The sequence below is a fragment of the Delphinus delphis genome, chromosome 16, assembly GCF_949987515.2.
Source record: "Delphinus delphis chromosome 16, mDelDel1.2, whole genome shotgun sequence".
NCBI lineage: Eukaryota > Metazoa > Chordata > Mammalia > Artiodactyla > Delphinidae > Delphinus > Delphinus delphis.
The window spans coordinates 17,632,439-17,658,123 of NC_082698.1; the positions used below are offsets into that span (position 1 = coordinate 17,632,439).

General features: G+C 43.0%; 1 protein-coding gene across 3 annotated transcripts in view; it reads right to left on the reverse strand.

Moving 5' to 3' along the window:
* Window positions 1-25,685, reverse strand: part of ACSL5 (acyl-CoA synthetase long chain family member 5) — a 49,258-nt gene that overhangs the window by 6,494 nt on the left and 17,079 nt on the right. For all 3 annotated transcript variants that reach the window (XM_060034068.1, XM_060034067.1, XM_060034069.1), the window contains 13 exons: window positions 19,741-19,925; window positions 16,012-16,117; window positions 10,691-10,755; window positions 10,469-10,570; window positions 8,754-8,853; window positions 7,187-7,365; window positions 6,390-6,422; window positions 6,250-6,301; window positions 5,375-5,448; window positions 4,976-5,053; window positions 3,746-3,880; window positions 2,516-2,650; window positions 1,894-1,989 (listed from right to left, as the gene is read on the reverse strand). In XM_060034068.1, the coding sequence (XP_059890051.1) occupies window positions 1,894-1,989; window positions 2,516-2,650; window positions 3,746-3,880; window positions 4,976-5,053; window positions 5,375-5,448; window positions 6,250-6,301; window positions 6,390-6,422; window positions 7,187-7,365; window positions 8,754-8,853; window positions 10,469-10,570; window positions 10,691-10,755; window positions 16,012-16,117; window positions 19,741-19,896 (1,311 nt within the window). In that variant the 5' untranslated portion in view covers window positions 19,897-19,925. The remainder of the gene's footprint in view (window positions 1-1,893; window positions 1,990-2,515; window positions 2,651-3,745; window positions 3,881-4,975; window positions 5,054-5,374; window positions 5,449-6,249; window positions 6,302-6,389; window positions 6,423-7,186; window positions 7,366-8,753; window positions 8,854-10,468; window positions 10,571-10,690; window positions 10,756-16,011; window positions 16,118-19,740; window positions 19,926-25,685) is intronic.

Below are 25,685 nucleotides of genomic sequence, written 5' to 3' on the forward strand. Positions count from 1 at the left end.
CAGAACCTTTTTTCTTTTAACATCTTTATTGGAGTATAATTGCTTTCCAATGGTGTGTTAGTTTCTCTGTATAACAAAATGAATAAGCTATATGTATACATATATCCCCATATCTCCTCCCTCTTACATCTCCCTCCCACCCTTCCTATCCCACCCCTCTAGGTGGTCACAGAGCACCGAGCTGATCTCCCTGTGCGATGCAGCTGCTTCCCACTAGCTATCTATTTTACATTTGGTAGTGTATATATGTCCATGCCACTCTCTCACTTCATCCCAGCTTACCCTTCCCCCTCCCCGTGTCCTCAAGTCCTTTCTCTACGTCTGCGTCTTTATTCCTGTCCTTCCCCCCTAGGTTCATCAGAACCCTTTTTTTTTTTAGATTCCATATACACGTGTTAGCATACAGTATTTGTTTTTCTCTTTTAGGCCGTTGTTTCATTCATGTTGTGCATGTTGGCCGAATGAATGAACTACTTAGCCGTTTGTGGAAAAACAAATATGAGAGTGTATCTGTACTCAAGCCCATTTACTAAATTCCAGGTGGAGCAGAGACTTACTTGGAAAAAAGTAAGACCGTAAGGCTACCAGAAAATCTGGACGAAAACAGATTTATGCAATATTGAGGGTTAGGAGGCCTGTCTAAACAATTATAGAGCCACATAGAAAAGGTGACTGACTACAAACACATTTGAAACTTTTATATAGCAATACATAGTACAAAAAGGTGAGACTAGGAAAAATATTTCTAACACAGCAAAGATTGATTTTATGACCATACGAAGAACTCCTAGGAAGCAAGGTGAAAGAGAACCAAATTATCCTTTGCTCATTTTTCTATAAGTAAGTAATCGAGTAATTCATGAAAGAAATACAAGTGCCCGTAAGCAGTAGAAAAGATGTTTAGTGTTAATAAAAGAAACAAAGTTGCAATAAGATTTTTCATGTATCTCGTCGGCTAAGATTTAAGTGACTGAAAAAGCACTAGCAAGAATATGGGGATATCAGGACTTGTGCATTATTTGCATTAATGCATAAAAAAGACAAGACCTTTCTGGAGGGAAGTGTGATAATCTGCATTAACATGTAAAAAACCCATATACTTTGACCCAATAATCCCCACTCGTAAGGATTTCTCCTAAATTGATAACTGCATAAATATACACAAGTATCCTTATCACTTGATTATAATAACAAAAAAAAAGTGGTAAACAACTCTAGTGTCCATCAATAGGGGACTACTGATTTGGGTACGTTCAATAAACTATTACAGAACCATTAAAATGATGTTTATTTGACAAGGAGCAATGTTAATGGGCACTGTTTAATAAGTATTTTAGAAAACTGATGCTGTTTTTTAAAGGTTATACTCCATTTATAGTTATAAAATATTGGATATATTCCCCATGTTGTACAATATATCCTTGTAGCTTACCTTATACCTAATAGTTTGTACCTCTTACTCCCCTACCCCTATCTTGCCCCTCCCCCTCTCCCCACTGGTAACCACTAGTTTGTTCTCTATATCTGTGAGTCTGCTTCTTTTTTTGTTATATTGACTAGTCTGTTGTATTTTTTCAGATTCCACGTGTAGGTGATATCACACAGTATTTGTGTTTCTCTGTCTGATTTATTTCACTTAGCATAATGCCCTCCAAGTCCATTCATGTTGCTGCAAATGGCAAAATTTTGTTAGTACTGATGCCATTTGTGTAAAGGTTTCTGTACACAGGTGCATTAAGAAGTGACTGGAAGGGTATTTTCTCTTGATTTTGAGATTTTGGCTGACTTTCTCTGTGGTACTTTTCATCTATGTTTTCATTTTTATTTAAATAGTGAGCTTTATTTGTGCAAAAGTGAAATAAGCTATCATCAAAAAAAAGGTGCTTGGCTTACCGGACATCCCATTGCTGCCCGGAGGAACGTCAAGACAGGAGAGGAGATGGGGGCAGCTCCGGTGACCATGAAACGAACCTTCCCGCCCAGGCTTTCCTGTTTAATAGACACAAAAGACCTGCTGAAGACTATTCCCTTGGCTTCAGTTTCCTGTGTTGCAAAATGGGTAGAACAGCCTACCTACTTGGTGTTGTCATGAGCATTAAACTCGTTAATTTACACAGCACTTAGAATAGAGTCCAGCATTGTAGAAAAGAACTTAAAATGTTAGCTATTACTGTCACCACCATCCATAGCTGGGACCAGACCTGCAATTTATTTTTTTTTTTTGATTTCCTCAGATAATTTGTATTCTTGGGCCCTTCAAATTACCTGCAACCTCAACAGACCACCTAAGAGAATGGAAGTGCTAGAACAAGAAAAATCCACTTTCTGCTTTTTGACCAAATCCCTTTAGTGACAAAGTTGTCCAAGAGAGATCTCAAAAGGTGAGTGAACACAGAAAGTGCAAAAGGCTCTCCAGTTAAAGAGATGCTTGACCATCAAAGGAAAAGCAAAGTGTGCTGAGTCAGTGGGCAGCCCAGATACTTACCTGGCTCCATCCATAATCTACCCAACGTACCTGGATCTTTGCAAAGACGAGCTTGTCCCAGACACTGTTGCGTCTGATGATACCCTTTTTCACTTCACTGAATTTACAGGCGACAGCCAAGTTCAACAAGAACTTCTTCAAGGGTGTCTTGGCTTCATTTTGTACCTGCAGAGTGACAGCTCCTCTTAGTTGGAAACCTATTGGAGATACTCACCAAGGCCATTCATCAGTGAGCAAGAGATAGTGCCTCCTAGCTTCATAAGGAAGAGGCTCTTATTCATGCACTGGTGTGCTGAATAATGATGAGCCCACACTAAGAAAGAAGTGAACTTAGTACATACACACAGAGCTCCAGCTCCTCCAAATTCCTTGTCCTTAGCAAACAACTCAGATAGCATGTCCTCAAAAGGTAGTCAGCATCTATCTACACTAAAGTTACCTGGGAGTGCTGATTAAACAGCTGATTGGGTACCACTGTTAGGACTTTTGATTCAGTATCATATGTATGTATGTAATGCCATAACATTACAAAGAACACATCCCACTGGCCATTTTTGAAGATCGCTGGGGTACCAGTTCATTATTTTGAAGACTGATAAAAGAAAAAATCAAATAATTTTCATGCCTTTATGAAAGAATCTCAGCTAATGAAGGCAAGAGAAATGCTTGGATTAGAAAAATCACCATTTTGCCAAGCTTAATGAAAAACAGAGCAGTGATCAATGACAGCTAAAACTGTTATGTGGCAGTGGGATTCTGGCCCGACTCCTTAGTAGATCTGACCCTGGACAAGTTATTTAACCTCCAAGGTTCAGTCTCCTCATCTGTAAGGTAGGGATTATAAGTGTTGGCATGATTTCCTGGGCTTTGTAGAAATTAAATGATGGAACACGTATGAAATATTTACTGTGGGGCCCGGCACCTCAGCAAGAAGCACACTAAACCAGTAAGTGTTATGAAATCAGAGTAACAATTTACCAGTAAGTCAGCTGAATTTTGAGGGGCTCCCCAACTCTCTGAATTAATCTCTTTCTCCAGATCACATCCAAGTAATCTCATCCAGAGGAAAGGGAGTTTCATCTGTTATGGTCTTTCATGGCTGCACTTGTATGTGTGGCTATAAGTGGATGCTGGTAGGGGTTGGGGGTAGAAGTGGAGCACGTTTCTTAGTAACATAGAGTTCCTAAGAGCTTTAGTCAGGCCTAAGCCCCAGGCAGCTCCGGCAGCTCAGGGCCAGCCCAACAGAAACAAGGTTAGCACCTTATCATAGACCCTGTTAAGGAGTCGGGGAACCGCGGGAAAGACTGTGGGCTTCAGGGTCTTCATGTCATCAGGCAGCAGCCGAATATCTCCTTGGAAGAATCCAACTCTGGCTCCACAAGAGTACACAACAGCCTAAAAACAAAACCAAAGAGCAGAGGTCAGAGCCAAAGGACCACTTTGGGTGGGGTCTGTACGGGACAGAATTGAGGAGGTCCATGGGTACTTTTCTCTGGACAGGACACCCGACCCCTGAAGTTTCATGTACCCAGAACTCTGAGACCCTACCCCCTAGGCAAGATGGAAACTCACTTCTGCTGAGGTGGCGGGACAGGTAAGACAGATTCTGAGACTGAAGGCCCAGCCCTACTCTGCCCACAGCTCTGGGTGAGGGTCTAAGGCATCATCCTTTGTAAGAGACCATTCGTTATGTAGCACTAAGAAAAAACACTGCCACTCAAACTAGAACACGCCTACAATTGTAAGACCATCTCAGTTTCAGAAATGGTAAAATGTGAAAAAATATGCTTATTAGAATTGATATTTTATTAATCAGATATCAACACTTTAGCCCAAGGAACTGAATCTTCCATTTTGGCATTTCATGCATCAACAGATAAGCTGGTTGAAGAGGTATTTAAGCAGGGATCAGAGAGAGGATTTTCCACCCCTAATAACACCTGTGTTTTTGCTTTCGGTTCTCAAATCAGCCTCAGAGTAGCCTAAAAGCTTGGCGTCCACTCACAGAAGGCCAGCTCTCCCCCCAGTTGCTGCACAGTCCTCAACAGCTCCACTCTGGACACCTTACCTGGATCAAAGGCTCCTTCTCCACCCCTCTGTGGGGAACTCCTTTTCTCTAACCCTAGGTCTTTTCAAAAATTCTAACCCAAATAAAAGAAAAAAGAAAAAGCAATGCCTCGTATCCCTGCTCAGAATTGAGGGTAGATAGTAAGTAAGCTCCCGGCTATGAGCTCCCTGGACTTGCAGGCACCCTGTGTAAAGGCAGGAGGAAGCATTTCCTCCGTGGGACACACAGACTCAACAGAGGAAGGCTCTGCTGCAGGTTAGGGGTGATGCCAAGATTAGGACTCAGCCATGCCAACTCCCTGCCCATGTCCTTCACATTAGAGAAAAGATTGTAAATGTTGCAGAGCTGCCTTTGGAATAAACGTGGGACTAGCAAGTCAGGACCCTCTTTTCACATACCTGCTAGGAATATAGGATCCTTACCTGTACAACCCTCTCAAACATATGAGCCAAGGGGAGGTAGGATATGGTCACGTCCTCAGAACTGGGCTCAAAAGTATGCTATAGATCAGGAAATGGAAAGGAGACAACAGTGGATTAATGCCAACTTTCTCTTCCAAAGAAGATTTAAACACTTCTTCTTTCTAGGACTGCTGCATACAGTTGTACAGGTGTGCACTGTGCCCTAAGGGGTGCCCTAACTGCACTGAGTGCAGAGATCTGCAGTGACCCTAAAAGAGCAAAACTCTAGACAAAGATGCACCAGTATTTGTCCACACTCAGGCCTTCAACCTGTTTCTTCCCCCTCTGCCTCCTCTAACTTTAAAATCTTATGACAGATTCCCATTTTAACGAGGGCCTCCTTTTCAATTGACCACTGACCTCCACACATTTGAGAAAAGCAGCAGCATTTGAAACGATATTTTCATGGGTTAACATGGCTCCTTTGGGGTCACCTGTAGGAAACAAGAGGTGGAAAGATCTGTTAAATGGCTAATAGGTAGGCTTTGGCATTGAAATGAGGAGCTACATTCGATTGGTTCTGTTCCAGGGAGCCGAGAGCTTCTCCTGTCACTGTGTTTTTTTTATGAACAGTGTATGACTCTGCTTATGAATGATTGATCCCTCCACAGATTCTACTTCTGACAGCAGCCTTAGCCTTGTGCTACCACACAGGGCATAGCCACAGTCACAGACAGCAACACAGTCAAAAAGAAAATACCAAGTAACCCGCCCCCCTCCCTGTGCTGTTTTCATGTTGAAGACTTCAGATCTAACAATATTACCTAGCCATCACTTTATAACCTGGGCACAGTGGAATGGATATAACTTCTAGATCATCATGGATCACGTTAAAATTTACTGAGCTCTAATAGCTAGGTAACTACATACAGGGGAGAAAGAGGACGTGGAGTGATCTGTGTAGAACTACCACTGGGCTATCTTGATTGAGTGAAACCACTCCAGTGATGTCAACTTGAGAGAGTTGGGGCTGGGGGAGAAAGTTGACTTTCTGATGCCACCTTTAAGAGCCCTGAATTCCATAGCATGTAAACACCTCCCACCGTGTTCAGTGAAATTTATTTGCTTATGCATAGGTTTTTCTATGCAGGCATCTGTACTCAGAAATCTTAGATTATAAGCCCCTATGGATAGGGCTTATTGTAGGGTATTTTTACCAGCCCACTAGTGGTCAGTGGCTCAAGCCATGTGTTTGGCTGACCAGGGGCCTCTGGGGCAACTTCCTGGGCACTGACCTGTGGTCCCACTGGTGAAGCAAATGATGCTCAGATCTTCTGGTGCAGGAGGCTGGAGGGGAAAGCACCAGGGCTTAGTCTACCGTGAGTTTTGAAAGTTGAATGTCGAAAGACTCAAATTTGGGCAGAAGAAAACTTACCATGGGTTTTTTGAAGTTCTCTTTGCCTAAATTCTGCATGAACAGGAAACCAAGAAAGAAAGACATTAGTTGAGTTGGGAAGACTTAGGACAAATACAGCCCTCCTTTTCCCTTTTGCTTGAGAACACCTCTGTGGGAATACAACCAAAATTCCAACCTGGATCAGGCCCAGAGGCAACATTCAGGTACAATGGAAGCCTTGGGGTAGAGTATAAGTTTCCTCTAGAGTATCAACTCAAGAGGGCCGATCCCAAATGTCCAAACTTCCCATCAGACTCCTATGGTTCAGTCTTCTAGGACCACTGCTAAATCGTTTTGAATAAAATGAACAGTTAACATTTCAAGGCTTACTACACTTTATATTACTGTCCTGAGCACTTTATTTTCTCTCATATAACTCTTTACAACTCCTCTGTGAGGTAAGAACTATTTCATCCTCATTTTACAGAGGGGGAAAGGAAGATGTGGAGCAACTGGCCCAAGGTCACCTAACTAATGGGGGTGGAGCTGGAACGTGAACCTAGCAAGCCTGGCTCCAGGACCATATCTTTAACTGCCACCTAGCCTCTGCATTTATAAATCCTCTACTTGGAAGTCTGTGCACACTGACCACAGACCTTCCTCACCCACTGAGTTGTCTTGGGGAAATGATTCCCAACGCTTCACAGCATGAGTGTAATTTACTCTTCTCCTTCCACCCCGGAGAACAACAGCTTGCTCCCTTGTGTAGAAGTCCTGCAAGCTGCCCACAGCATCAGCCCAGCCTTCCAGCTGTGAGCTGACTTTCAGACCCATACCTCAGCATCAAGCAGTGATAAGATCTCAACTCCGCATTTCTCCCCTCTCTTCTTCAGGTCGTCCTCAAAGGGATCCATGAGGATGATCAATTTCAGGCCCGGGGTGAGGCCTTTTTCCACATTCTTAATCAGGGCCAATGCCTTTTGGGGCGTGTCACAGATCACCGTGGCGATCTCAGCTGAAAGCAGAAATAGGGCCGGGGGTTACCCTCCTGCTTTGCTGTGTACCCGATTGTCTTGCAAAGAGGAAGAGATTCTTGAAAATTTCAAAGCCACTGGGTCCCCAAAGGAGATTATGTCTGTAAATCAGATTTGTAATGTATAAAATCTGAAACATTCCACTGATAATAAATAAGCTTAATTGAAACAGAAGCACTTAATTTCCTTGCATGCACTTAACAGTTTATAGTTTCTAGAGGAGCCCCAAAATTCCTTCTGCTTAAGAACACAGACAACGTGTGTGAATCATGTAGATGTGGTCCTGCCGATGTGTTTTACCTGGGGGAGAGGGGAGGAGGGATTAGAAGGTAAAGGAGGAGGCAAGGGGGATTTTAGCAGACAAGCATTTATGATTTTTAATGTTAGCATTTGCTTTGATACTTGTTTACACAAATAGAAACCTTCTGATTATGTCTGTAGTTCAAATGGATCTACTCACTTAATCTACTAGTTCTGGGACAGAAAGTAACATCTAGTATATGTCTTATTTGCCCATTGAACTTGAACTTGTTTCTCTAACAGTGGTAATTTGGTCCACAGACTCAGCATGGACATTGGTACATGCCGGTGAGCTATACTGACTTTGATTTATAAGAATAGGAAATTAAACTAGTAGTTTCACAGTGATACAGTCAATTAAAAAGTTATTCACTAACTGTGGCCTTTCATCCAGGGTTGCCAGCAAAAATAGTCTTTGCTAAACTATATTGTCATACTAAACTACCTTTGCTAAACATACTAAACATGTCATACTGAACATACTTTGCTAAACTATATTGTCATACTACACTACCTTGAAGCATTTCATTGAAACTTCTATCTGATTATATACCTGCCTCATGGGCTTTTTGTAACTTCCCTCTAAATTATATCATAGGTACTACAGGACAAGAGAGACTTGAGCATTTTTCTGGCCACAGCATTCTAAGTCTGCTAACAAAAACAGATAATGAGGAATTACTCAGCATCAAGAAAGAATCAAGTTAAAATGTAATAGCGACAGGAATAAAGACACAGATGTAGAGAATGCACTTGAGGACATGGGGAGGGGGAAGGATAAGCTGGGACGAAGTGAGAGAGTAGTACTGACATATATACACTACCAAATGTAAAATAGATAGCTAGTGGGAAGCAGCTGCACCGCACAGGGAGGTCAGCTCGGTGCTTTGTGACCACCTAGAGGGGTGGGATAGGGAGGGTGGGAGGCAGACACAAGAGGGAGGAGATATGGGGATATATGTATACATATAGCTGATTCACTTTGTTATATAGCAGAAACTAACACACCATTGTAAAGCAATTACACTCCAATAAAGATGTTAAAAAAAATGTAATAGCAAAGTTTTACCCTTGTTGACAATGTATATGACGGCGTCTTCTCCCAAGGTGTCATACAGGGGGACAGCTACCATGGAGTATGTGTAACAAGCAAACTCAGAGATGACCCACTGTATGGAGAGAAGTTCAAATAAGGAATAGCTTATGCTTTGAAAAGGAAATGTGCTAATTCAGTCATTTAGTCAACAAATGCTTATTTGGTGGCTCTGTGTTAAAAAAAAAAAAATCACCTTTTTTGTGATGCCCTAGGGACTGCCACTGCTGATGCTATAAAATATAATTAAATAAAGAAGATAAGATAGGTACAGAGACAACTATAAAACAAAGGGAGAGTGTAATAAGTTCTATCCATAAGGGTTATGGAAAGCATTAGGGAGTCTTGAGGTAGAGTCACACTCAGGGGTGGGGTAGGCTATCTGGGACTGCTTTGGGAAAAGTGACGGAAATTGGGCAGGGCTTTGAAGGACAGGTAGGATTTGGTCATGGAGATGGAAGCAGAGAAGGTATTCAAGGAAGAAGGAAGTGAATGAACAAAGATAGGACCGCATGACATCACTAAGTATACATCAGAAAGCATAAAAAGTGACAGGAAATGAATTGGAAAGGTGGGCTGGAATCTGCTAATGGCGAACCTTGAATGTCAGTGTAGGCATTATGAACTGAATTGTGTTCCCCCTAAAATTTATGTTGAAGCCCTAACCCCATTGCAATTGTTTTTGTAGATAGCTCCTTTAAGGAGGTAACTAAGGTTAAATGAGGTCATAAGGATGGGGCCCTGATCCAATATAACTGTTGTCCTTATAAGAAGAGAAAGAAACACAGGGGATGGCAGAGAAATGGTCATGGGAGGACACAGCAAGAAGGCAGCCATCTATAAGCCAAGAAGAGAGGCCTCAGGAGAAAACAAACCTGCTGACACCTTGATCTTGAACTTCCAAGCTCCAGGACTGTGAGAAAATTAATTTCTGTTGTTTAAGTCACCAGTCTGTGGTATATCGTTATGGAAGCCCTAGTAGATTAAGATACTAGGTTTGGTGTTAAGTTCCTGAACTAGAGTCAAGGATATCTCTTCTTACTGAGGCTGGGTGTAATGAAGATGAAGTACGTAGATGCACCTAAAAGTGCAGCCAGGGCCTCTTGGATTTTTAGTTAAGCAACTGGCTTAGGTGAGCACATGTCATCCAACTCTTCTGAAACATACAAAGGCTTTCTCTGAGGATATTGGGTCTAATGACTTAACTTGAACTTGAAGATAAGCTTAATTCCAATCATCTTAATGTCTAAAGTCCATTTTCAACTCACTGTGGAAAGATGGCTACAGCTGGTCTCAGTAGCAATGGATGCCTTGGTTGCTAGTTCACGTACAATGTGCAAATTCCAATTCTAGTACAAACTCATCCCTTTCCACATCATCCTCAAGCTCTTACTTGCCAGTCCTTCATAGCTTCCTTATTTTCTTCATACAACAGACTGACTTAAAATGACACATAATGGGAGACATGTAAGAGAGGTCCAGTCACCTAGCAAATAGCACTAGACATTCAACCAGGATTAAAGAAGTCCTGCACTGTAACTTTTAAGTGGAACAATATTTAAAGAATCTGAGGTCTTTAAACAGCTTTGATAAGTCATCAGCAAGTGACAGAGTGCTGGATTTGGGGTAGGGTTTAAAGTCTTTAGACTTAGCCCTGACTCATTTCCTTGAGTTAATTTCAGCATGGTTACCTCTGGCCTATTCTGAGCAAAGATGCCAACAAAGTGTTCCTGTGATTGCTTATATCCTTTCTGCAAGAGACAGGAGCCCAGGTACTCTGCTTGATCAGACACCTACAAGTGAGAGAGGTAAAGAGAGAGAAAAAAAAGCAGTCAAGACCCAAAAGAGATCATATTAGCCCAAGATAACCACATAAGCAAAAGAATTTATCCAAAATCATGGGCCTGACTTACCTGTTTGTAGGACAGCCATCTGTAGGGCTGGTTTCGTTTTCTATATCCCAAGCAAGGCCCATTGTCTAAAAACATAACATTAAATGAAAATCAGCTCCAGTTGCAAATTCTTTGGACCAGAGAAGGTTAAAGGAGGTTAGGAAGAGACAAGACACAAAGGATAAATCCAGTAAAGATGCGAGCTTCTCTTATGTGCCAAGGAAATTCAAACGCAGTAAGTACTCAGTTCTCAAAGGCAGAGGGAGCCTTGTAAACTACATTTGAAACACTTGGGAAATGCTACAAAACAAGGGTGGTTCCATGTTGGAATGTGTGACCTCCATGGTAACAGGCATTTGGGGAAAGCCATGAGTAGGGACTAGCCCACATGAGGTGAACAAACAAAAGCTCACAAGTAAACACTAATAGACTATATCGGATAATCTCGGATTGAGCTTCCCTACAATGAAAGAAATATATGTTCATAAAAATTTAGAAAAAAATCAAAATACAAGTCATCAATAATCTCATCACATAAACACCATTGTTAAGGATGATATTTTCTTTCATACCTCCTTTGATAGTTCTACAGGGTTATACTCATTTCACATGTATATTTTGGTATCCTGCTTCCTTCCCCTGTTTGATATAAATATTCCCCTGTTATTATTTCTTCTCTGTAGAGATTTCAATGGCCTTATTATGGCCAAGTTATGAAGGGTTCTACTGTATAGCTGAATTTATCTCATTATGGGCATTGAGATTGTTTCCAAGATTGACACCTCGATCTTGGTAATGATAATGGTATGATGCATATTTTCCAACTGATCATTTCAAAGTTAGAAAATTTTCTTAGAATAGAGTATTTTAAATGAAATAACTGTGTTGGGAAGGGTGGCAGCGGCTGGGAGTGAGGATGGTTGGTCACACGGCTCAGGTTTTTAATACCTGGCCCCACATTGCTTGGTGAAGCGGCTGTGACAATTTGCTTTTCTCCAACCAGCAATACATCAAGTCATAGACACTAAATAGTCTCTTTTTAATATGTCTTCTGGTTAAATAGGTTTTAAAATTTATTGCTTTAGGGACTTCCCTGGAGGTGCAGTGGTAAAGAATCTGTCCTGCAATGCAGGGGATGTGGGTTCGATCCCTGGTCAGAGAACTAAGATCCCACATGCTGTGGGGCAACTAAGCCCATGTGCCACAACTAGAGAGCCCACGTGCCCTGGAGCCCGTGCACCACAACCAGAGAAGAGAAAACCCTCACAACTAGAGAGACGCCCACGCGCCACAACGAAAAGAGCCCGTGGGCCACAACTAAGACCCGAAGCAGCCAAAAATAAATAAATAAATGAATAAAATAAAAAATTTTTTAGAAAGTTATTACTTTAGTCTAGGTTTCTTTAACAGCTATTAAAGTGGGGCCTTTTCCCTCATTTGTTAAGTTTTATCTGGTAATGTACTTCGCCCGTTTGTATGAGCGTGTCTTCTGAGATACTGAGACTCATGAAGAACTGCAAGAACACATACACATACGAGTACATACAGGAGCACACATGTACACACACACATGTACACACACACTGGCCATCAAGATTTTTACAACTTACATTTATTGTCTTACATTTGACAATAGAAGAATTACACTTCTGAACATTGAAACTACTCAGCCTTATTTAAAATTACAATAAGTCTGGGAACATCCACTTACTAGAGTAAATAGTAATCGCAGCCACAGAAGCCACAAAAGTCCATGATATTTGTTAGGCTAAGGAACAACTCTAACTGGCCGAGAAGACCCAACATCTAAGCCAGAATGAGACTGAGTTATTTTTTTTATTATTATTATTTTTTTGCGGTACGCAGGCCTCTCACTGTTGTGGCCTCTTCTGTTGCGGAGCACAGGCTCCAGACACGCAGGCTCAGCGGCCATGGCTCACGGGCCCAGCCGCTCCGCGGCATGTGGGATCTTCCTGGACCGGGGCACGAACCCGTGTCCCCTGCATCGGCAGGCGGACTCTTAACCACTGCGCCACCAGGGAAGCGTGAGACTGAGTTATAAATAGAAAAGCAGAAGAGAAGGAAATTTTACATAGAGGATTTAGCCAAATTGCCAAGAGGAATTCAGGTCTAGCCCAAAGGAAGCATTCAAAGAGAAGGTTACTAGGAATTCAGAGGTAAATAAGTGAACTTCCAGACTAAGTGACAGAGGAAAAAGGAAAGAAAGCAGGAAAGAGATAGCCACTCTGATTAAAGAGATATTAAAAAGAAAAATGAATGTGGAGACTGTCCACAGGAAACGTTAGTTCTTTTTCTTTCTGCTGAAACAGCTGCATGAACGCTCAAGAAGTCAAGTCTCAGACTAAGACTTTCCCTGAAGCCACAGGCAAGTCCTGCTTTAGAGTTCACAGCCACTGCTCCAGCCTAGAGTGTGTGCCATTGGTGCTCTACCAACAGGATTGTCTGTACTGACATTAATCACCAGTGATAAGCACCATTTATGGTACCTAGCTTACTCTGTGCTAGGCATTTTAAGACTCATTGGGTCTTCCCAATAACTACTGTTATCCCCACGGTACCAAGAATCATGAAGGGCTAGACAGCTTCAAGCTCACTCAGTAAGTGGCAGAGCTGATGAAGGTGGGAAAAACTATACTGCATCTCCTTATCACTTCCCTGTTGATGAAAATACTAGCAGAGGCCCATGACCAAGGAACAAGTCAAATAACTGGCCCAAAGGGGAACCAATTGGGGTTTCATTCAACTCTGTGCCCTAATCAGCTTCAGTCTGATTAGCCAGAGTCCTGACCAGGCAACAGCCTAGCCTTTGATTAACTTAAGCAACTTAGATCTTCTGTTCTAAGACGTGGCCATCTAAAAAGAATCCACCCATTAACAACTTCTCAGCAAAACTGGGTCCCAAAGCTGGATAGAGTTGAAACTCTGGCATGCAGAATCCCTGGAAAGCTTTGTTAAAAACTCATATTCTTAGGTCAAACTATCTGGAATTCTAATTCAGTAAAACACAGTGGAGGGCTTCTCTGGTGGCACAGTGGTTGTGAATCCGCCTGCCAATGCAGGGGACACGGGTCCGATCCCTGGTCCAGGAAGATCTCACATGCCGCGGAGCAACTAAGCCCGTGAGCCACAACTACTGAGCCTGCGTGCCACAACTACTGAAGCCCGCATGCCTAGAGCCCATGCTCCACAACAAGAGAAGCCACCGTAATGAGAGAAGCCTGTGTACTGCAATGAAGAGTAGCCCCTACTCGCCCCAACTAGAGAAAGCCCATGCTCAGCAACGAAGACCCAACACAGCCAAAAATAAATAAATTAAATTAAATTAAAAAAAACAACAAGGTGGAGCCAGAGGATCTATATTTTAAACATTATCTGCAGGTGATTCTCAACATGGATCATCTACTGGGTAGGGGTTAAAGATAGAGGTTAGGGCTGATGTATTCAATCCCAGTTGTAGACAGACATGTCATTTTTCTATGGAAATAGCCAGGATGGATTTTTCAAGCCTGCTTACATGAGAAGCCATTTTAACTTTATCTGTTTAGTTTAAATTGAGTATTGAAATAAAATTTCTAAATGAAGCAGTGTTATGTGCCACATATTACACGCTCAATGACTTGTTTCTAGTTACAATAACAACACATGCTCAGTGAAGAAAACTTCAAAAAATGGAAAATCCCAAAGGAAAGTCTATTGTATTAGCTATATACTGTCTTAAGTTGTCAAATAAATAAAACTAATGGTTGCATTGGTTTGTGTTTGTTATTTGCCTGGAAGTCTAAATCAGTACTAATTTGGAGCCAGAAATAGTAAGTACAGTCCCCTTTAGAGACTTCAGATATAAGTTTTCTTTACAAAAACCTTTCCTTGTCTGGAGGTGCAACAACTTTTATAAAACACTTAAGAGCTGACGTAAAATAGAATAATCTAGCCAGATAGACAGATTTAAATTTCAGTATCAGTGTCAACATTTTCTAGCTCTGTCTCCTTTGAAATGTTCCTGAATCTCAGAGTCTCTGTTTCCTTGCTTTAAAAAATGGGGGTGAGGGACTTCCCTGGTGGCGCAGTGGTTAAGAATCCACCTGCCAATGCAGGGGACACGGATTCCATCCCTGGTCCAGGAAGATCCCACATGCCACGGAGCAACTACGCCCGTGCGCCACAACTACTTAGTCCGTGCACCAAAACTACTGAGCCCATGTGCCACAACTACTGAAGCCTGCACGCCTACAGCACAGGCTCCTACAGCCTGTGCTCCGCAACAAGAGAAGCCACTACAATGAGAAGCCCGTGCACCACAACAAAGAGTAGCCCCCACTCGCCGCAACTAGTGAAAGCCCGCGCGCAGCAGCAAAGACCCAACGCAGCCAAAAGAAACCAAACAAACAACGATGTCGCAACTAAGATGAGACGCAGCCAAAACAAACAAACAAATAAATATTTAAAAAATAAAAATAAATAAAAATGGGGTGATAGCAACTAACCCCTGTAGGGGAAGATAAAGTAGATGATATCCGTGCAATACGATAGGCTGGTTAGCACTCGACTATTAAATATTGTCATAGTCATAATTAAAAGGCAGAAGGGAAGGGATGAGAAGAAGTCACAGAGGTAAACCTCCGCCTGGACTGAATATCACCCAAAAGAAAAAAGTTATAGGGAGAGTTATAAGCCAGTTGATTTTGAAAGGAAACCAGTGTACCTAGCATCATGTTCAATGATACAAGACAGAATTACTGAGCCTTGATATTTTCCAAATGACCCTACCAAAGGTCACGTGGTGATGTTTCTAAGAAAGTCCAAAAGATAATTACCTTCTGTGATACTATGGGCAGCAGCATGGGCCAGCAGTATGGCACTGGGGGCAAGGGCGAGGTAAGAAGTCAGGAGGTCTGCATACTAATTCTGGCTCAGATTCTATAATGCAGGGAATTGCATTTATGAAAAGCATGTTCCTAAACAAATATAATGTACTAGTGAATTAATCAAAATACTTTCCTACTGTTAACTCTTTAACAACAACTTGTCCAGGAAGTTCTCCTTGTGTTAAGTGAGAAATAGGTTCAGAGAGGCAAAGTCGTTTATGTAAAGTCGCACAGCTGGAAATAGAAGAACTGGGTTTCAAACCCAAGTCTGTCCTACTACACAGTTTACAGCACCCATCCTGATTCTGTGCTCACGTCCCCTCCACGCTGTATTTGTGATTCTTCTTGGACCACCACATTTAAACAGCTAGAGTTTTAGAAGTGAGACTGGGAAGGAGAGGTACGGAACAGGACCCCACCTTGGTCTTACAGGCAAGGTGAGACATCCAGGCTTACCAGACACAGCAACTCCTCTTTGGAAAACTTCATACATCGTCTTGGCATCTGAGAAGTAGTAACGTATTAGGTCATTGTCCTGGCAAGGACCTCTCCGTGCTCCTCCCTAAGACACAAGAGCAAGTTTAGGTTAAGACTGAGTCTTTCCCCACCCTTTCCAAACCCTTATGGATTGAACTGAAAAGAACATAAACACTGACTATTGAGGTCACAGCGATGACCCTTTTAGTACTCAGTCAATCAATTTTTTAAATCTCCAAATTGTCTTCATATCAGAGAAATCCAGAGGTTGTCACAGTTATGTTTTTGGCAATCTCCCCCCACCTCCCTAGGCATACACGCACGTGCATGCACACACACACACACACACACACACACACACACACAAAAGAGATAATATTATAGTTATATCGTTTTAAAAAAATCAAGTGAAGTTTAAACATCTATCAAATGCATACTGTGTTCCAGTCACTGGGCAACTACTGCAAATGCAAAGTGAGTTAAGACAAAATTACTGCCCATGAGCGCCCCATAAATGAGAGTTTTTGGAGCTGGGATAGGGTGAGAAGGGAAAAACATGCAAATATAATACTGTGATGTACATGCTGTAATAATGGTTTTGGGAGATGAATGAAGTGAACAATTCTGTATCAAGTAGAAATGCTACAGAGAAGAAATAACATTTCAATAGAGACGTTGAAGATAAGTAAGCATTTACCAAAATGATGAGGTTTCGTAGAGCAGAGGGAAAGGAGGATAATTCAAAGTGAAGGAATAACCTGAACAAAGGCACAGAGGAAGCAACAAGTATTTACTGTATAGCACAGGGAGTTATACAGTGTCTTATAATAACCTATAATGGAACATCATCTGCAAAAAAACCCAAGAAACAAAAAACACTATGCGTGGCTTCCCTGGTGGCGCAGTGGTTGAGAGTCCGCCTGCCGATGCAGGGGACACGGGTTCGTGCCCCGGTCCGGGAAGATCCCACATGCTGCAGAGCGGCTGGGCCCGTGAGCCATGGCCACTGAGCCTGTGCGTCCGGAGCCTGTGCTCCGCAACGGGAGAGGCCACAACAGTGAGAGGCCCGCGTACCGCAAAACAAACAAACAAACAAACAAACAAAAAACACTATGCTGTACACCTGAAACTAACACAGTATTATAAATCAACTATACTTCAACTAAAATTAAAAAAAGAAGGTACAGAGGCAAGAAAGCACACTGAAGATTCTGGTGGGCAGCTCGAGAACAGGGTATTTGAGAAAGAGGGAGTAGCTAGGGACTTGTCCAGAAATGTCAGCGGAACTACAGGATCAGGCCCTGATTTAGATCCTGGAGCTGCAGTAAGAGCTATAGGCATGGTTCAACCTTCATGAAAGTTAGTTTAGAGAAGCATAGGCATCAATTAAATAAGCATTCAAAACTGTAAATTATTACCAAGATAAGGGCTATAAAAGTACAAGGTAATCCATGAGGCTATAACAAGAGATCTGACTTAATCTGGAGCACCAGGAGATTTCCATCAGATGTCACATTAAGTCAAGACATCAGAAATAAAGTTCTTTTGGGACTTCCCTGGTGACGCAGTGGTTAAGAATCTGCCTGCCAATGCAGGGCCCACGAGTTCGAGCCCTGATCCAAGAAGATCCCACATGCCACGTAGCAACTAAGCCCATGCGCCACAACCACTGACCCTGTGCCCTAGAGCCCGCATGCCACAGCTACTGAGCCCACGCACCTAGAGCCTGTGTTCCGCAACGAGATGCCACTGCAATGAGAAGCCCGCGCACCACAACGAAGAGTAGCCCCCGCTCACTGCAACTAGAGAAAGCCTGCGCACACCAACGAAGACCCAACACAGCCAAAAGAAACCATTAAAAAAAATAAATTTAAAAAAAAAAAAGAAATGAAGTTCTTTTTCTAGAAAAGAAAGATGGGGTCTTGCTGTCTACTTACATAGATGGACTGAGGAAGAAGGAAGAACGAAAGATGATTCAACTCAACTTTAGGCAATTGGGTAAGAAGAGATGCATTTAACTGAGATAGAGCAGGAAGGGAAGCGGGAAAGGGTGCATGCGTGTGTGTGTGTGTGTGCGTGTGCGTGTGCGTGTGTGTGTGTGTGTAAGGGAGAAGACATGCAGTACAAAGATGTGTGGAGCCTGAGGTACCTGAGTGTCACTGAGATGGACTGGAACTCAGGTGAGGTCAGAAGTAGAAAGTCAGATTTGGGTGTCATAGACTTTTAGGTACATATTCATGTCATAGAAGAGGAGGGGTTTTCTCAAAAGAAGTGAGGATTGAAAGCAGGGACTGGCAGACTATAATCTGGGGCCAAACATAGCTTGTCACTGTTAAAATAAAATTTTATTGGAGCACAGTCATGCGCATTCATTTACATATTTTCTGTGCTTTCACGCTATAACGGCAGAGTGGAGTAGTTGCGACACAACCCACGTGGTCTGCAGAGCCTAAACTCTTCACTATCTGGCCTTCATAGAACATGTTTGCCAACCCCTGCTTTAGAGGAATCAAGAGATGGTGAGACCGACACGGTAAGATGAGGAGAGGAAGGAACTTAAGTGACAAAGAAAGAAATCTTTCTTTCTTAGGAAGAAATCTCATTGAAGGATACGATGAAAGGCAAAAGTAGAAGTTTCAGGAAAGAAGAAGTGTCAAGTCAATTGAAAGGAAGAGGCTGAAGAATCACTGAATTAAGAAGTTAGATTATGAGCGATGCAGAGAAGTCTGGGGAGATGGTAGTGATAAAGGTCAGATCTCAGTGAGCTGAAGTTCAGAAGAGGGAATCAACAAATGGACTGCTCTTAAAGACTCTGGGGAAAAGGGAGGATTGAAAAGAGATGGTGGCCTGAAGCAGCAGGACCAGCAGGACAGGAAGATGCTGCTAAAAATCTTCCAAATAAAAGGGAGGCAGGCGGAGAGTGGAGGCAACTTGGAGTAAGATTCCCGAGTAGAAGAACAGAGTTTGTAAAAAGATCAGAAGGGGTTAGCTTTACAAAGGAACAGGAATGCTTTTTTTCTCTGAAAAGGGTTGAAGATGAAAAATCATGAGAGAAAATTCTTGGAGCTTTCCCTTAGCTCAGAGATATAGGAGGCGGTGTGATTTGCTGAAAAGTCAGGGAATTGAGGGGAAAAGCCCAGCTCCATGTCTGTCGTTTTAAGAGGGAACATTACCTCAAAGCTGGTATTTAACTCAATAACTTCTTTACTATTCTCAGACACTGGGTGTCTTGATGAAAATGTTCTCCCGTCCCCAAAGTACTGACTCCCTCATCTAGATCGTGGGTCAGCAAACTTTTTCTGTAAAGGACTTTGTAAATGCTTTAGGCTTCGTGGAACACATATGATCTATCACTCTTTTTAATTTTTTTTACATATCCCTTGAAAAATATAAAAAACATTCTTAGCTTGCTACTCACACAGAAAAGGGTGGATTTTGCCTGCAGGCTGTAGTTTGCCAACCCCAGATCTAGATTACTGGCATCATAAAACCAGTAAAAGCTGTGATTTCATTTTTATTACGAAGGAAAATATGCCATGACTAGAAAGTTTAACTTACAGATTTTGGGTAGTTTTGCTAACCAAAAAGGCTTATTTTCCCATACTACCCCCCGCCCCACCCAAGTCTCCTTCACCAGTGATCCTCAGGTCTTGAATTCGTTTGTGCTTGATCAAGTTTGACAAGCTGAAAAGGTGCTGGGTAAGTTACCTCGAGTCCCACCGATTGCTTGTTCAGATCAACAACAGGCAACACGGGCCGGGGTCTGTTAATCAGCCACAGGAATATGGCGGCTCCAAAGGTCAGGACGCAGATCAGTGCCGGAGTCGGAAGTGGGGAAAACAAGAAGTTAAAGATAAAAAGCATCTTTGTGAATAGCAGCAGGAAATTCAGGCCTAAAAAAAAAAGAAGGAACGAAAAAGTTAGAGGAAATGGTCGTACATTTTTACTCAATAGCTCTGTGTTTACAGAAAGAACACACACACACACACACACACACACACACACACACACACACACACACACACACACACACACAGCTTCTAGCCCTCCAAATAGCCAGGGTTGGACCACTTTAGCAGCTGAATTTCTCCCACTGTTTACCTTAACACTGTCAAGAATAGTAGAATGCATTCTCTACCCTTGCTGCTTGACTGTCCTCCCACAAGGCAGAAAGGATCAAAGGAAACAGGTTAATCATTTTCCAGACAATTTTGAGAAAGGACTACCCTTTAATTTTTTGACTGACAAAGCCTAGAAGCCCTCTGGACCCAAAATAAGCTGGTAGTCAGAGGAGGGGGCTCCAGAGAGCTCCCCCTGCCCAAGCAGAACGAGGGTCACAAAGGACTCTTGCAACTGCCTCTCCCTAGTATAAACCAGACAGAAGAGGGAACCTCAGGAGAGGTGACATCACCCATCTTAGAAATTAAGCATTCTCGGGCTTCCCTGGTGGCGCAGTGGTTGAGAGTCCGCCTGCCGATACAGGGGACACGGGTTCATGCCCTGGTCCGGGAAGATCCCACATGCCACGGAGCGGCTGGGCCCGTGAGCCATGGCCGCTGAGCCTATGCGTCCAGAGCCTGTGCTCTGCAACGGGAGAGGCCACAACAGTGAGAGGCCCGCATACCGCAAAAAAAAAAAAAAAAAAAAAAAATTAAGCATTCTCCTGTGAAAGACATTTCCTGCTGGCCAGATATGCCTTGCTCATTGCTTTCTTTTCTGAGTCATCAGGAGGGTCTCAGAAATCAACAGAACCGCAACTTGCCAGCTCCAAAGTCCTCTCCTCCAGGGAGCCTGGAGGAACCATTTTTATTGGAGGCAACTTTAGCCAGGTCTGCAGGAAGGATGCAGGAGAATGGGCCTGACACATGGTAGCAGGTGAGCATTGAAGATTCAGGCCAGGAAGTGATCTCAGCGAACCAAAAGCAACAGTCTTCCCCCACAACTCAGCTTTTCTTGTAGTTTCCAGCTTCAAACTACTCTAACAGGAGGCATTAACATTTGAGTGGGTCCTAGGAACTCATTCTCGCTGAAGCCATCTCTCTCAGCTCTTGCCTCACAACTTTCAGACTTGACTAGGACAATAACAGCATCAAACAAATGAGCACCAACTCTATGCCAGGCACTGAGCTGGGTTGTTTGCATGGATTATCTAATGGAAATCGCATTTTACAGACAAAGCAAATAGAAACTCCCAGAAGTAGTGACTTGTCCAAGGTCACTCATCATTTGCCACTGCTGCTTCCCTGTTAAAATCTGCAAAATCACAACCCATTTTTTCCTTATAGAGTCTAGCCACAAGGTTCAAGGAGACTGAGTTCATCTGGCCCCTTACAGGTCACAGCAAAGGCATTTCAGATTTTGTATTCTTTAAAGTTTACTGCAACGCCCTATATCTCAGAGATGAAACTAAACGTTCCTACTCAAAATCAAGAGAGCAGAGCAAGTCCAATAAAAAGTCATAGCCACCCTCAGAGCTTTGGGACAGCTGCCATTAGCTGGCACCTGGAACTTTTGCCACTAAGGGAAACAGTTCCTTCCACTTTAACAAAGGCTTTAAAGCCTAGAAATTTTGTGTGGGAACCATAACAGTCACAAGAAACCCTGAGTCACTTTTCATCATTTTTCTACCCCTTGATTGGTTATTCCTGAGTTTGGAGTAGTCCCTTTCCATTTTATGGAGCAAAATTGAACTTCCAGAGACTGGGATGACTGTCTCAATTCTTTGGTTTCTTCCACATTGTGTTTAGGTAAAGAAAAAGAAGATTAAAAAAAAGCCAGATCCCAAAGGTGCTAGTTTACCTAACAACAGGTGCTATTATGACCACCTGCCAGGATTCTGAGAGCTGGGATTTTTGGAATCCAGCCTTAGCCAAAATTGTGTGGTAAGGCAGTCCAGGAGGCAAAGCATATTAGAGAGCCAGCCATGCGGGACACCATTCCAAGGCCGGCCACCCACTTCAGGCTGAGAAGGGCGGCTGCCCCAGGGGAAGCTGCAAAATTCACAGGACAGGTAGCAATGCCAAAGGAAGAGGGAACCTGCTTTGTGCTCAGCCATCTCTGCCTCCTGCCAACCCCTGTCCTCAGCCTGGGGTGCTGCCACCAGTCTGGTGCTACCTTAGAATCTGGGGTTCTGCCCTTTGCCTTCGTCCCTCCTCAAGTGAAATATTCTTACCTGCACCTCCCTGCTTGGATACAAGAACAGATTGTTGCACTGAGGACTTTTGCCCTCTTCTTACACATGGCAGCTTTATATTTCAGTTGGAGACATAATGGGAGACTTTGCAAACAACGTCTTCAAAAGAGGGTCTAAAGGTGAAATCTGGCAGTGTGGGAAGGGGGAAGAGGGAGGGTGAATTGCCTGGCAGGTAACACAAAGGGAGGAGAGAGAGAAAGAACCCATGACCAGCCTAAAGGTGGCACCTGCTGTCCACCCCGGCTGATTCTTACCATGTAGTAATGTGAGCCCAGGGTCACCAGATGGTCAGATTCTTTACTCCCTAGAAAACCTGGAACACTGGATTTTTATGAAACCTCAATTTTAACTTCTGGCTCTATTAGTAAGGGTCTGGTATGGGATAAACGAAAACACATCTGGTGTAATCCGGACCACGGTCTGCCAATTCTTGAGCACTCCTTTTAGGTGAACTCCTGTCCTATTGCCCACAGATGGGATGAGCCTGGCCGCTTCACTACCTTGCCTGCACTGGCAAGGGACTTTATTTGCAGAAAACACTGAAAGACGTATTTGTCAACTGAAATAGCTTACTCACTTTGTTTGTTACTGCTGACCAGGTATCCAAATAGGATATACACAGAATTTCAGATGCTTCCTCCCTGCCTCCCCACATTTTGAAAAATGGAGGTAAAATTCATATAACGTAGAATAAACCAGTTTTAACATGTGCAACTCAGCAGCATTTACACAGTCACAGTATTACACTCACAGTCTTGTGCAACCGCCATCTCTAGTTATTTCCCAAACATTTCGGGGCCCCAAAAGCGGAAACCACGCACCCATTAAACTGTAACTCCCACTCTCTCCTCCCCCTCACCCCGGGCAACCACTAATTTACTTTCTGTTTCCATGTATTTACCCATTCTGAATGTTTCGTATAAATGGAATTATGTAATATGCGACCCTTTGTGTCTAACTTCTTTCACTCAGCATAATTTTTTTTTTTTTTTTTTTTTTTTTTTTTGCGGTACGCGGGCCTCTCACTGTTGCGGCCTCTCCCGTTGCGGAGCACAGGCTCCGGACGCGCAGGCTCAGCGGCCATGGCTCACGGGCCCAGCCGCTCTGCAGCATGTGGGATCTTCCCGGACCGGGGCACGAACCCGTGTCCCCTGCATCGGCAGGCGGACTCTCAACCGCTGCGCCACCAGGGAAGCCCTCAGCATAATATTTTTAAGGTTTATCCATGTCTAAGGTTTAGCATGTATCAGTACTTCATTCCTTCTAATGGCTGAAGAATGTTCCATTGTATGCATAGACCACATTTTGCTGATCTAGTCATCAGTTGGTAGATATTTGGGTTATTTCCACATTTTGGCTGTGGTGAATAGTGCTGTGAACATTTGTATACAAGTTTTGTTTGAATACCTATTTTCAGTTCTTTGGGGTAAATAGTAGTGGAAATGCTGGGTCACATGGTAATTTTATGTTTAATTTTTTGAAGAACCACCAAACTGTTCTCCACAGTAGCTCTATCATTTTACATTCCAACCAGCAATGTAGAGGATTCCAATTTCTTTACATCCTTACCAACATTTGCTGTTTTTTTCTTTAAAAAAAAAATAATACCCATTCTAATGGGTGTGAAATGACATCTCATTTTGATTTTGATTTGCATTTCCCTAATGACCAATGATGTTTAGCAACTTTTCATGTGCTTTTTGGCCATTTGTATTTCTTCTGTGAAGAAATGTCTATTGCAGTCCTTTGTCTATTTTTAAATTGGGCTGTTTGTCTTTTTGTTGTTGACTTGTAAGCCTTCTTTATATATTCTGATACTAGAACCTTCTCAGAAATATGATTTGCAAATATTTTCTGCCAATGTGTAGGTTGTCTTTTCACTATCTTGATAGTCTCCTTTTTTTCTTTTTTTTTTTCCGTACGCGGGCCTTTCACTGTTGTGGCCTCTCCCGTTGCGGAGCACAGGCTCCGGACGCGCAGGCTCAGCGGCCACGGCTCACGGGCCCAGCTGCTCTGCGGCATGTGGGATCTTCCCGGACCGGGGCACAAACCCGTGTCCCTTGCATCGGCAGGCGGACTCTCAACCACTGCGCCACTAGGGAAGCCCGATAGTCTCCTTTTTAATGCACAGCACACACACACATTTTGAACCTAGGATGCTAGCACTAGAGAGGATTTGCATCATATAACATAATTTGTATCATATAACTCTCTCACTGTTTAAATGGGAGAAACCGAGGGTCTGAGAGAAGGCAAGACCTTCGGGTTACACCAGTACTGGACTGGTTGCCATTCTAAACTTTAGAAACTATGAACACTTCCGGATATGTTCAAGTAAACAAGGGGAGAAGCCACCATCTCTCTCGTCATGTGTCCTGTGTCACTCAAATTACAATTCTGATCGGTCACTCCACGGAACCCCTGCAAGCTTTTCCTCTTCCCTTAACGTCACTCCCAGTTGGGAAAGAATGGAGTAAGGACAAGTGCAATAGCAGTAAAGAAAAGAGGAAGGAGAGCTGTGTTACACTGTATCTGGGAGTTCTTGTTTGAGGTTATCTACAGATGTTTGAACAAGCCACAGGGTTGCCCCAATTGGAAAGCTTCCTCCGCTTTCTGATGTGGTAATAGTGACACGCCTTAGTCCCATACCCCAGGATGCCCATCTGTCCTCAGCCCTTCCCCTTGACTCACTCTCCAGGCCCCTCACTTCCTCTGTGGTTTGAATGGCCACAGCCAACATTACTCATCTGGCTCCTGACGTGTTGAATTCCCAAGCTTGCTGAAGGACACCTCCTGCCTTCATACCTGCTTGCAAGCTCCCAGGACCAGCCTTGGTACCTAGGTTATGACCACCCCATAATCAGCTTTGGGTTTTGCTCCTTTGAAGATTTGGGGCAGCATGTCTTCATTGTCCCGTTTTCCTTGGATAAAGTCCTTAAATGACCCCCTTCTACTCTAATATTCATGTTTTTGGTCAACTATGTTGATTGCTATGAATCTTTCAGAATCTCCCTATAATCTATAAATAATTTGTCTTCTGATAGTCCCTTTCACTTAAAAGATTTTATTTTTCTGCTGTGTATTCTGCTCTTCAAGCATAAGTCCACTCCCATCTTAGGGTCTCTGTATCTGCTCTTCTTTTTGCCTGAAACACTCTTCCCCAGATCTGAAATGGTTGTGTATTGCTTGTAGCTCAGATCTCAACTCCAATGTCATTTCCTCAGAGGCTCTCTCTGATCACCCTATTTAATATTGCCCTTTCCACCTCAGTCACTGTCATGGACCCTGATTTCTCTTCTCCATGTCACTGTTTGCTATCTGAAATAGTCCTAGTCCCTTATGGTCCATTGCCCCTACTGAATTGATGCTTTAATTGGAACAAGGATTTTTGTTATGTTCACTGCTGTGCTTCCAATGCCTGCACCATGCCTGGCACAGAGTAAACTTTCAATGAGTGGTT